Below are 12,748 nucleotides of genomic sequence, written 5' to 3' on the forward strand. Positions count from 1 at the left end.
TCCATTGTCTCTTGAGATGGAGAGGGAGTGTGGCATGGGGAGTTTTGAGAGCCAGTAAGAGAGGTCTGGGGCCGCATTTGGCTTCCAGGCATGAGGTTCCCCACTCCCGTTCTACAGCCGATGAGGACATTGATGTCTCTCTCCTGCCCCCAAGCCAATCTGAATCACGCACACAATGTGGAGTTGAAGTGCTGGGTATGTTTAGCCTGGAAGAAAGGAGACTGAGAGGAGATATGATAGCCATCTTCAAATATCAAAAAAGGGCTGTCACATGGAAGATGGAGGAAGCTCGCTTTCTCTGAAGGGTAGGACTCAAACCAGTGGCTTCGAGTTACAAGAAAGGAGATTCCAACTAAACATCAAGAATAACTTTCTGATGGTAAGAGCGGTTCGACAGTGGAAGGTGGTGGACTCTCCTTCCTTGGAGGTTTTAAAGCAGAGGTTAGATGGCCATCTATCATGGATGCTCTAGTTGAGATTCCTACATTGGACTAGATGAGGCTCCGAGTCCCTCCAACTCTACAATTCTATGACTCCTTCAGGCCTCACAGATGTGCAAAGATGCTTGCTTGAGTGCTAAAGTCACATCTACTCAATATGCAAAACTTCTTGTATGTCAGTCACCCATGATTGAATTATTCATATATTTATGTAATTTGTAATTGTCTCTCTCCCCCACCCCTTTCTTTTTTTTTGCAAGATGTCATCATCTTCTCTCCACCATTTCCTGCCAGGCATGTGGATAATTTCCTCTTCTATTAATTTATTCCCCACCCCACCCCAATTTTACCTTTTCAGATATTTGGAAACCTTGCCTCTAAAATGCTTTTCACAAGATAGCACGTGCTCCCATCTCAGCTTACTTTGAAGTTTATGGCTTCCACTTGGACCTCAACTGGTCTCTGTGGAGTAAAAGGGCACTCAAAGGACATGGAGAATGGCATGCGGATTGGAGACCCACGTTTCCATTCTTCAGAGCAGATGGCGGGGGGGGGGGGCTGTCAGGAGCCATTCCTGACCTGGGTTGGGAATTGTCCAACCCAGGATCTCTGACATCTGGAGCTGGAGCTGAAAGCCAGGGTCCCAAATTCTGCAAGCAACAGGTGCTTAGTACTTTATTCAGAACCTGCCAATGGCCCATCAAGTCCAGCATCCTATTATCACAGTGGCCAATCAGATGCTGGTGGGAAATCTGCAAGCAGGACTTTGGACCTTGGACGAAGAGCCCGGGCATCATGGCTAGTAGCCATCTGTTGCTGTCCCCTCCATGAATTTGACTAGTCCTCTTTTAAATCCATCTAGGCTGTTAGCTGTCACTGCCTCTGGTGATAGCAAGTCCTTCAGTCTAACTGTGTGCTGTGTCCATTGGGTGTCCATGACTTATACACGGGACGCTGGTGGCTCTGTGGTCTAAACCACTGAGATTCTTGGGCTTGCCGATCAGAAGGTCGGCGGTTCGAATCCCCATGACGGGGTGAGCTCCCGTTGCTCGGCCCCAGCTCCTGCCAACCTAGCAGTTCGAAAGCACGCCACTGCAAGTAGATAAACAGTTCCCGCTGTGGTGGGAAGGTAAACGGCATTTCCATCACAGTGTCCCATTGTGTCAGAAGCGGTTTAGCCATGCTGGCCACATGACCTGGAAAGCTGTCTGTGGACAAACGCCGGCTCCCTCGACCTCAAAGCGAGATGAGCGCTGCAACCCCATAGTCGCCTTTGACTGGACTTAACCATCCAGGGGTCCTTTACCTTTACCTTTTTATCCATGAGTTAAAATACAATGCACTAGCAAACATTCCCCATTGACATCAGTGGGAGTTAGAAGTAAACACACTTATAATAATAGAGTTTGACGTCAAGGGCTATTTAACAATACCAGTGATCCATCTGAATCAGGCAAAATTCTCCCTATGGTAGCATTGCATCTAGATTAAAACTGGCTACAGGTAACTGGAGAGGCAGAGTCAACTTACTAAACCATAAGTGGATTATGCAATATGCATTTCTAATGCTTCCTGTGTTCATTTAGTTGGGCCACCATTTCTGCTTTGAAGAAGTCACATGCTGGGGAGGAACAGGAAGCTCTGGGGATGAACTCTTGGTTCACCCCAAACACCGCAGTCTGGTTGTGGTCTGTTCACTCTCTCCAGCTCTCTGCAGCCCAGAAATAGATTTCCATCATGGGAACTATTTGATGGGATACTCATTTATTTGTCACCTTATTTCACACAATTCATTTCGGATGTGTTGTAAACTTTAAAAAATATCTTTTTTTAAAAAAAAAACCCTAAAATTCACAGCAGGGCAATACCTCCTTGTAAACCGCTTTAAGGTGTGTGTGTGTTTACAATCAAGTGGTGAATAAATTTTATGAGACAAATAAATGAAATAAATACCACTATTAGGCCAGAGGAATGTTGCAAAATAGCATGCAGGCGTTTCGCTTCCCCAGAACTCTTTATCAGGCCTTGAGAAGATAAAATAATTTCATATCTTCGTAATAAATAAGCACTGTGCAGTTTGTCTGTGACAGTTTCCCACATTATTTGGCCACTAGATGGTATTGAAGAGCTACAGAAATTATTGTTCTTAAACCATAGCTCAGCAGTGAAACATCTGCACTGCATGCAGATAGACTCAGGTAGGACTGGGAGAAACCCATTTGAAATTCTGGAGAGTCGCTGTCAGTCACTGGAAGGAGTAAGGAACTCAGGCCCGGGGCCCAACCTCTGCTTAGAAACCTCCAAGGGAGGAAAGTTCACAAATTCCCGAGGGAGACTGTTCCACTGTCAAACAGCTCTCACTGTCAGAAAAAAATTCCCTATGTTTAGTCAGAATCTCATTTCTTGTACAGTGGTACCTCGGGTTAAATACTTAATTCGTTCCGGAGGTCTGTACTTAACCTGAAACTGTTCTTAACCTGAAGCACCACTTTAGCTAATGGGGCCTCCTGCTGCTGCCGCGCCGCCGGAGCACGATTTCTGTTCTCATCCTGAAACAAAGTTCTTAACCTGAAGCACTATTTCTGGGTTAGCGGAGTCTGTAACCTGAAGCGTATGTAACCTGAAGCATATGTAACCCGAGGTACCACTGTAACTTGAAGCCATTGGTTCAAGTACACTCTCCAGAGCAGGAGAAAACAAGCTTGCTCCATCTTCCATATGACAGCCCTTGAGATATCTGAAGATGGCTATCATCTCCCCTCCCAGTCTTCTCTTTCCCAGGCTAGACATACCCAGACCCTTCAACCATTCCTCATAAGGCTTGACTTCTAGATGCTTGATCATCCTAGTTCTCCTCTTCCTGCACACATTCCAGTAAGTCCTGTTTAATTTAATGGGGAATTATTTCAGAGCAAACACGTATCAGATTGAACTTCTAGAAGGTTGAGGATTAGGGAGGCCTTAAGAAACAGATAGGGACGTGGGTGGCGCTGTGGGTTAAACCACAGAGCCTAGGACTTGCTGATCAGAAGGTCAGCGGTTCGAATCCCCGCGATGGAGGGAGCTCCTGTTGCTCGGTCCCTGCTCCTGCCAACCTAGCAGTTCGAAAGGACGTCAAAGTGCAAGTAGATAAATAGGTAGCACTCCAGCGGGAAGGTGAACGGCGTTTCCGTGCGCTGCTCTGGTTCGCCAGAAGCGGCTTAGTCATGCTGGCCACATGACCCGGAAGCTGTACACTGGCTCCCTCGGCCAGTAAAGCGAGATGAGCACCGCAACCCCAGAGTCGATCACGACTGGACCTAATGGTCAGGGGTCCCCTTACCTTTACCTTTAAGAAACAGATGCAGATCAAATAATAACACATAATTCTGAGAGGTTAAGGAAACTGGTTGATTTGAGATAATATTTTATTTTGTCCACGGGTTGCAAAAATGTGCAATAGGTATGTTTACAGGACCGGCTCCTTGTCAGTGGATGGGATTTGCAATTTCTTCCCTGCCCCCAAATAAATCAAATGGAAGGAGTCTGATCACATTCTGCTCTACAGCAATTAGTGCAAGTAAAACATTTGCTCGACATGTTCACATGGACTGCTTACTGCCCTGGCCAGAGATGCTCATGCAAGCTCATCCTCAAGGTATCTTGAAACATCTGTGCAGAACAACCACTTGACTAAAAGGAAGGCTTGCAGAATGACTGCCTCTGCCCCATGTCCAGGACCACATGGGTAACATTTGAAGCAGGGGGAATGCCATGGTTTGGGACTTCCACTTCATTCCCCATGTCAAGCGTTATGGGTGTGTAATGAGATCCAGTCATGTGGAAGCAGAAAGGGTAATGGAAAGATCAAAATAGTTGGGGCCATGTGTACTTAATGCTTAATAATAATAATAATAATAATAATAATAATAATAATAATAGTCTGCTCCTGAGCAATACAAAAGCTGGGTCCTGTGGCTTGCATAAATTATGCAAACTGAGCAATGCTTCATCATTTTTTTAAAACTTTGCATCACTTATACCGCAGGTTTTCACCCCACCTACTGTTCTGCACAATTGATTCAGGTTTCTCAAGTCACAGGGAAGGGCTAAGGTGGGCCCTGAATCCCTGTCCGCTGACGATTTTTAAACCGTCTTCTGAAATTTCAGTTAACACACACACAAATCTCCATTGCCCCTCTCTGCTTCCATGGGCTGCCCCGTGCAGTTCTCCTCATCTACTGAAACAAAGGTGGTCGCTGTGGACTGGACACCTGTACAAAGCAATGCCTGCAAAGATGCCTTTGGGAAGAGTGGATGAATCCAGGCATCAAAGCTTTGGGGCCTATAGCAGAGTATTTGACTGGGGCATTTTATTGCAATCTGTTCTTCGATTGGTTTACTCAAGTGTTTCCCACCACTTCCTTCTCTCTCAAACTTGATTACTGTGCACTTTGTGATTGGCAGCTGAAGGTGTGAACTGACACCACTGGAAGACCTGTGTGTTGGAAGTGCAAGCCTGTGGTTTTGCATCTGTGGTGGTCCATTCAGACATGCCTGTGATGGTCCATTCGTCACTTGGGAATCAGCTCAGGAGCTCAACCCACTTTTAATATTGATTCCTATGGGCTTTGGGCAGCTCAGCTATGCTGGACTGTGGCCTGTCAGATTTTGCATTGTCTCCAGCGATACCCTTGATCAGAATGAACCTCCTGGGGAAGCGGGTGCATCAGAATATTCATCCTGCACATTGTGAGGAATGAATTGCAGGATAATATTCTGCATGAGTGAGAGACCCTCCCCTCCAATTCTGATAAATGGAACAAATCAGTTGCAATTCATGCAAATATCTTCTGCACAAAACCCTGCTCAGTTATATGCCAGTTTTATTCTGGACCAGAATAATGTTGGAGATGTGTATTGGGAATGTCTGTGTGGCAATTTCCTGCTTTAGTACTAGCAGATATGATGGGCAAGTTCAGGTATTACCCTCTAAATGTGAGAAGACATTTAAAGCACACCATTCTCCCTGTGCCGGCATCTTCTAGGGCAGAGGTGGTGGACCTGTGGCCCTCCAGATCTTGCTGGACATCTTCCCTGACCATATTTTCTTGGGCTGTTCAAGTCCAACAACTGGTAAGCCACTGGTTCTTCATCCCTGATCTAGGAGGACTTGATGTGAAGCTGGAGGGATTCCTTCTGGGTCACACCATTCCCCAGTTCCCACAAGAAGAAGAGTATTTGCACCTGCTAGCTGCATCTACCTTCTCCTTACCAGAGAGAGAGCATCTGTGTCTACTATTTTCACAGACCTAGAATCATAGAATCATAGAATCATAGAATCATAGAGTTGGAAGAGACCACAAGGGCCATCGAGTCCAACCCCCTGCCAAGCAGACCTCTCTGGCAGCAGCTGTTTTTGCCTGCAGTTGGAGTGGAAAGAGGAGGCAGAAAAGCCCACAGTTGCTTCCACCTGCATGGCGGACATGTGGATAACTTCGGGGGAATTGAAACTCAAGGCGCATGGGTAGATGATGAAGGTCAGCAATGCAGCAGATGCATAACTGAGCTTCAAACCTATCTCCAAAGTTTCAGAAGCTGCTATAGTCCAGAACCTCTTGTGTGCTGTGATGCCGTCACAGAGAGAGAGCGTCTGTGAAAGCAAGATTTCCTTTTCACTTCAGTGGAGGGGCAACCATCCCTTTATGTGTGTGGTATGCTGAAATCCTTTTGTAGAGCAGATCTCTCACCAGGGCACCAACCAGAGCTCACTGCACCAAAGTGAGCAGCTGTCCATGTCGCATGACTTCAAATGTATCTCCAAAATCATAGGGTCTAGAAGGATGCATTATTTATAAAAACAAAAACAAAGAGAAATAAAACAAAGGAAAGTGGAAGGTTGTCAGAATCTAGGTTCCAGATGCTGTGGAAAATTCTACACGTACTTGATCACAGGGAACAATTAGTCAAGGGCAGGGCAGCCCACAATGGAGTATTCACCCCCTCGAAGCAGGCAGCTGCAATTATGGGATGCCAGGGGGCCTGCATTGCAGTGAAATGTCAAGAAGCTGCGAGAGCATTATGGTCTGTAAATGTCCCTTCCACCAGAAAATGAGCCCAGCCACGAGCCAGCTAACATATAACCCAAATGAGATCATCCAGGGGCAATCAGCCTTAACTTGTTAACAACAGCAACACAATCAGCGTCCATTGTTCCCTTTAACAATCAAGAAGTCTAATAAGGTGCAAAGTCACATGGAAAAGGCTTTTGGAAGCAGCCCAGTCTGGGGGTCCCGTGAGTCAAACAGAATGGCACTAAATGTACATAGGTGGGCTTGAACTAAGTGTTGTAGTTCAAAACATTTGAAGGGCACCAGGTTGGGGGAAGGCTGGGTTAAATTTTGGAACACCTGCTAGCATCTTTTCACACATTACGTTTCTTCGGTGTACCCTGAAGATGTCTTAAGGACATACGCTTACAAACACGTGCATTATCGAAGTACATTTGTCAGAAATCCATGACTGGCCACGGTTATGTCACCTGCTGAGTGTACACCTGGCGACAAACCCAGGTTTGCTGTCCTGTAATGTGTGAATCAGCCTTTTCCTTCCCCGTGTTTTACTGATGTGCATTTTTTAAAAACCCTGCATGTTGCCAATAATTTAAGAAAAAGAAAATCAACTAATACTGCTTAATAAATACATAAAAGTATCTTTTCCGGTCTTTTAAAACAAGAATCTAGAGCGTCCACAAGAGTTAAGGATGATTGTCCCTTGATTATCTAAGGCAAATCTGTTTGACATGGTATCCCACCCCCATTCTTCTTTTTACATAAAGCAGTCACATAAAAATAGTTATAAATAGAAAATTTCCAAAGGATCTTCCACCCTCCTGACAATACCCCGTCCCAACAAACAGGAAACATAACAAAAGCATGTCCCTTTTGCTTCAAGTTCTTGTAGATTATACAGTACACAGAATCTTTGGATATTTTACAAGGACTCCAAATCGTAGGACACTCACCCCCCCCCCCCGCAAGCCCTCCCCACACTCAAATAACCCCTCAAAACCTGAAGGAAGCCATAATCTGCAAAACAGTAGCTCAGAAAGACGTCTGTACATTTAGAAACAAAAATAGTCTGACGCGGTTCTCGAAAGGTTCTGTTCTCCTTCCCCACATTGGTGCAAATAAGAGAAGACTTTTGGTGGGTTTTAAACAAACGCAGGCAGGTTTTTTTTGGGGGGGGGGGTGATTTAATTTTCAACAGTCTTCCAGTAAGAAAAAAAAGTCTTTGATCCTTGAAAGGTCCCTTCACCAGAGGGAGCCAAGCAGTGCTGAAGGGGGCCTACGGAGAGAAAAAGAAAAGAAATTTCAGGTACTGGGAAATTTGCTTTCAGTAGTCCATTCTTTAAAGTCATGGTCCTATGGTTTTTCTTTCATTATTCTTGGAAGGAAGGTTGCACATAAAAATGGGGGGGGGGGGGTCACCTTGCCATGCTCTCTGGTAACCTCCCAGCTAGACTACTGTAATGCACAGTTTGTGGGGCTGCCCTTACAGACAACCTGGAGGCTTCAATGAGTGCAGAAACTGCCTGCTGGAATTTCAGCTGATACATATTACACCTATTCTGAAAGAATTAACATTGGCCACCTGTGTGCTTCCAGTGCTGGTGCTTTAAAGCCCTAAACAGCTCAGGACCCCAATGTTTCTTCCCATAACAGACTGGCTGTGTCCTAAGATCTAGCACTCCTCTCCTCTGTTGCGTTGGAGAGACAGTTATCTAACGCTGCCTCTTCTTCAGTGTTCATGGACATGCAGCCATTGCAGTCAAGTCACTCACACACAAAACAAAATGGCAAATGTAATAAGATCCAGTGGTATCTTGGTTCTCAAATGCCTTGGTTCCCAAACGCCAAAAACCCAGATGTAAGTGTTCCGGTTTTTGAACATTTTTCGGAAGCCGAACATCTGATGTGGTTGTCGGCTATTGCTTCTGGGGCGCCTGCACCAATCAGAAGCTTCACCTTGGTTTTCGAACATTTCAGAAGTCAAACGGACTTCTGAAATGGATTAAGTCTGGTGCTTTTGTTTTTGCTATTTATTCTGTGTTTTTGTTTTTGAGGCTTTTTCGGTTAATTTGTTTTTGTGACTGTGTGGAACCTAGTTCAGCTACTCATTGACTGATTGTGTGACTATGGAATGGATAAAAGCCCCATATCTAAAGAATTACTATCATCAGTGCAGGTAAGAAAGAAATAATAATTTTTATTTTTATCATCTACAATACTGACTTACTTATTTTGTAGTACTGTACATTGATTATTAAGGGATGCGGGTGGCGCTGTGGGTTAAACCACAGAGCCTAGGACTTGTCAATCAGAAGGTTGGCGGTTCAAATCCCCGTGACGGGGTGAGCTCCCCATGACTGTCTGTGGACAAAAGCCAGCTCCCTCGGCCTATAGAGCGAGATGAGCACCGCAACCCCAGAGTCGTCCATGACTGGACCTAATGGTCAGGGGTACCTTTACCTTTTAACAACCAACCCCTAGCCCCTATCCTGGACTGGTTGGATGCAGAGGAATGGGGGGGGTACCAGCTGGGTAACCCCCAAGGGAAGAAGGCTCAGAGCCTGAGGTCTGGCGGTGGGTTGATGATGAGTAGTCAGAGGGAGAAGGGATGTGGGTGGCGCTGTGGGTTAAACCACAGAGCCTAGGACCTGCCGATCAGAAGGTCGGCGGTTAAAATCCCCGTGACGGGGTGAGCTCCCGTTGCTCGGTCCCTGCTCCTGCCAACCTGGCAGTTCGAAAGCACGTCAAAGTGCAAGTAGATAAATAGGCACTGCTCTGGCAGGAAGGTAAATGGCGTTTCCGTGCATTGCTCTGGTTCGCCAGAAGCGGCTTAGTCATGCTGGCCACATGACCCGGAAGCTGTATGCTGGCTCCCTCAGCCAGTAAAGTGAGATGAGCGCTGCAACCCCAGAGTCAGCCACGACTGGACCTAATGGTCAGGGGCCCCTTTACCTTTACATTGATTATTGCTTTCATTTTATGGATCAATGGTCTCATTAGATAGTAAAAATCATGTTAAATTGCTGTTTTAGGGGTTGTTTGTAAAAGTCTGGAATGGATTAATCTGTTTTGCATTACTTTCTATGGGAAAGTGCACCTTGGTTTTGGAACGCTTTGGTTTTGGAATGGACTTCCGGAACGGATTAAGTTTGAGAACCAAGGTACCACTGTACTTCCCATGTGACCAGAGTTAACCAATCACATGTACTGTATGGGAGAGAAAGAAGTAAAGAGTCAGTATTGCACATGATTTGGCTTCCTAGCTGAAATTTAGCTCCTCAGCCAACAGTCAACCTACCAAAACCATCCATTGGATAGAAGGTGGCACTTAGTTGCTCGCTTCGGAAATGGGAGCAAGGTGGTTGAGTCCCGCCAGTCCATTGAACCCCGTCCCCCAGGGGTCGGGAAGGGAGAAATACGGCCGGGCAGAGAGGCTCTCGTTGTGGCCCAGCGCGAAGGCAAAGAGGCCTCCGTTCCTCTCCACATCCAGGTGCGTCCGCCCAAACAGCTTCATTTGGGTTTCCTCAAACTGGCTCTCCAGCTCTTGCAAATTCAGAGCGTTCTTGGCCCCGTCCATAAAATGCTTAGGGCTGGGGCCCGGAAGGCACATGGCCGCACTGCCAAGATGGCTGCTCATCTCCTCAAGGGCCGGAGGCACCAGGAAGCTCTTGTCGTCCGGCTGGCCGTTCTGCGCAAACAACAAGCTGGCCGCTCTCCAGGTGGCTGGCTTGCGCCCCCTCCTGGGCCGGGAGATCCGGCAGCTCTGGCGCTTGATGTGGCGGTGCAGGTGGTCCGAGCGGGTGAAGCTCTTGTAGCAGAACTTGCACTGGTAAGGGCGGATGCCCGTGTGGATGCGCATGTGGTTCTTCAGGTCATAGTTGTGGACGAATTTGGCGTTGCAGTGGATGCAGAGGTAGGGCCTTTCTCCCGTGTGCTTCCGCATGTGGATCTTCAGCTTGTCTTGCCTGCAAAAAGGAGAAGCAACATTATCAGTTCGGGGCAGCTCCTCCAAGATCATGTAACACCGGTCTTGAAAGACCTACATTGGCTCCCAGTACATTTCCAAGCGCAATTCAAAGTGTTGGTGCCGACCTTTAAAGCCCTAAACGGCCTCGGCCCAGTATACTTGAAGGAGCGTCTCCACCCCCATTGTTCTGCCCGGACACTGAGGTCCAGCTCCGAGGGCCTTCTGGCAGTTCCCTCACTGCGAGAAGCCAAGTTACAGGGAACCAGGCAGAGGGCCTTTTCAGTAATGGCACCTGCCCTGTGGAATGCCCTCCCACCAGATGTCAAAGAGAAAAACAACTACCAGACTTTTAGAAGACATCTGAAGGCAGCCCTGTTTAGGGAAGCTTTTAATGTTTGATGCATTACTGTATTTTAATATTTTGTTGGAAGCAGCCCAGAGTGGCTGGGGAAGCCCAGCCAGATGGGTGGGGTATAAATTATTATTATTATTATTATTATTATTATTATTATTATTATTAACTATTACTATTACTATTATACTATTATTAGGTCCTCTCTGAATCTGTGGCCCTCAGACTACAGTTCGCAACATCACTGATGGCTGGCCAGGTCAGCTGAGATGGATGGGAGTTGGGAATCCAGTACCATCTGGAGTCACAAGATTGGGGGGGGGGGAGGCTAGTTTAGGAACACAGGAATGTTCTGGAAACCAAGCCTTATGAGGAATGGTTGAGGGAGCTGGATATGTTTAGCCTGGAAAAGAGGAGAACGAGAGGAGATATGATAACCATAATCAAATATCTAAAGGGCTATGGAACATGGAAGATAGAGGAAGCTTGTTTTCTCCTGCTCTGAAAAGTATGACCAATGGCTTCACGTTACAAAAAATGAGACTCTGACTCAACATCAGGAAGAACTCGACAATTCTATGATTCTGTGAATCAGATGGAGACTCTGTGGGCCATTCAGTGTTGATGGACCATAGCTAAAGGAAAAGAACCACAACAGTTAAGGGGGAACGTTCAATTAGAAATTGTATAATCATTGCTTTTTAATACTCCATAAGGAGGAGAAGAAGAAGAAGAAGAAGAAGAAGAAGAAGAAGAAGAAGAAGAAGAAGAAGAAGAAGAAGAGGAGTTTGGATTTGATATCCCGCCTTTCACTCCCCTTCAGGAGTCTCAAAGCGGCTAACATTACATTCTCCTTTCCCTTCCTCCCCCACAACAAACACTCTGTGAGGTGAGTGGGGCTGAGAGACTTCAGAGAAGTGTGACTAACCCAAGGTCACCCAGCAGCTGCATGTGGAGGTGTGAGGAAGCGAACCCGGTTCCCCAGATTACGAGACTACCGCTCTTAACCACTACACCACACCACATGAACATCATAAAATAATATAAATATGAGGAAAGCACTTCTAGGCCACTGCCAGTTAAACATTCTGCTCCTAAAAATGTCAACAACCAGATGCCTGTCGCAGAGGCCTTCACGTGGATCTTCACGTTTTTGAAATGTTAAGATCCCGTTTTGAATTTTCAAAAAAATAAATTGTAATATGCATTTTTGAATTTATGTGTTTCTTCTCTGGAAGCTGCCTTGGGGGGCCCTTTTTGGTGGCATGTAAATAAACTGTAACAATCCCCAGGTGGGTGGGTGCCGCTTACTAAACATGGGCCCCACGATTTCAGTCTTGGTGGCAGTTCCAGAAAGTGCCTCAGCAATCGCTTGGCAGCTGCTATACTGTATTACATTGATTGGCTCCTTTAGGTGTTTTGAAGCATCTCTAAGAGATGACTGGCTAACCTTTTTTTAAAAAAAAACAACAACTCGAAGAATCCTTGGGTAGCTTAATCATGGAGAGAACAATATCTGTTCCTCCATACTTACTTTTCTTAATTTAGGTAAAGGTAAAAGGACCCCTGACCATTAGGTCCAGTTGTGGCCGACTCTGGGATTGCGGTGCTCATTTCGCTTTACTGGCCGAGGGAGCCAGTGTACAGCTTCCGGGTCATGTGGCCAGCATGACTAAGCCGCTTCTGGCGAACCAGAGCAGTGCACGGAAACGCCGTTTACCTTCCCGCTGGAGCTATTTATCTACTTGCACTTTGACGTGCTTTTGAACTGCTAGGTTGGCAGGAGCTAGGACCGAGCAACGGGAGCTCACCCTGTCGCGGGGATTCGAACCGCCGACCTTCTGATCAGCAAGTCCTAGGCTCTGTGGTTTAACCCACAGCGCCACCCGTGTCCCACTTTCTTAATTTATTCAATTGCCAAAAAAAACCAACAGTACTC

At 46.4% G+C, this 12,748-nt stretch overlaps 1 protein-coding gene across 3 annotated transcripts in view; it reads right to left on the minus strand.

Moving 5' to 3' along the window:
* Positions 1-3,829: 3,829 nt before the first annotated feature.
* The window catches only part of ZBTB7C (zinc finger and BTB domain containing 7C), a 248,701-nt gene continuing 239,782 nt past the window's right edge, over positions 3,830-12,748 (minus strand). For all 3 annotated transcript variants that reach the window (XM_080973493.1, XM_080973491.1, XM_080973492.1), the window contains 3 exons: positions 9,789-10,455; positions 5,819-7,766; positions 3,830-5,731 (listed from right to left, as the gene is read on the minus strand). In XM_080973493.1, coding sequence (XP_080829619.1) covers positions 9,819-10,455 — 637 coding nt within the window. In that variant the 3' untranslated portion in view covers positions 3,830-5,731; positions 5,819-7,766; positions 9,789-9,818. The remainder of the gene's footprint in view (positions 5,732-5,818; positions 7,767-9,788; positions 10,456-12,748) is intronic.

This window comes from Podarcis pityusensis (assembly GCF_964106645.2).
Source record: "Podarcis pityusensis genome assembly, chromosome: 11".
Classification (NCBI taxonomy): domain Eukaryota; kingdom Metazoa; phylum Chordata; class Lepidosauria; order Squamata; family Lacertidae; genus Podarcis; species Podarcis pityusensis.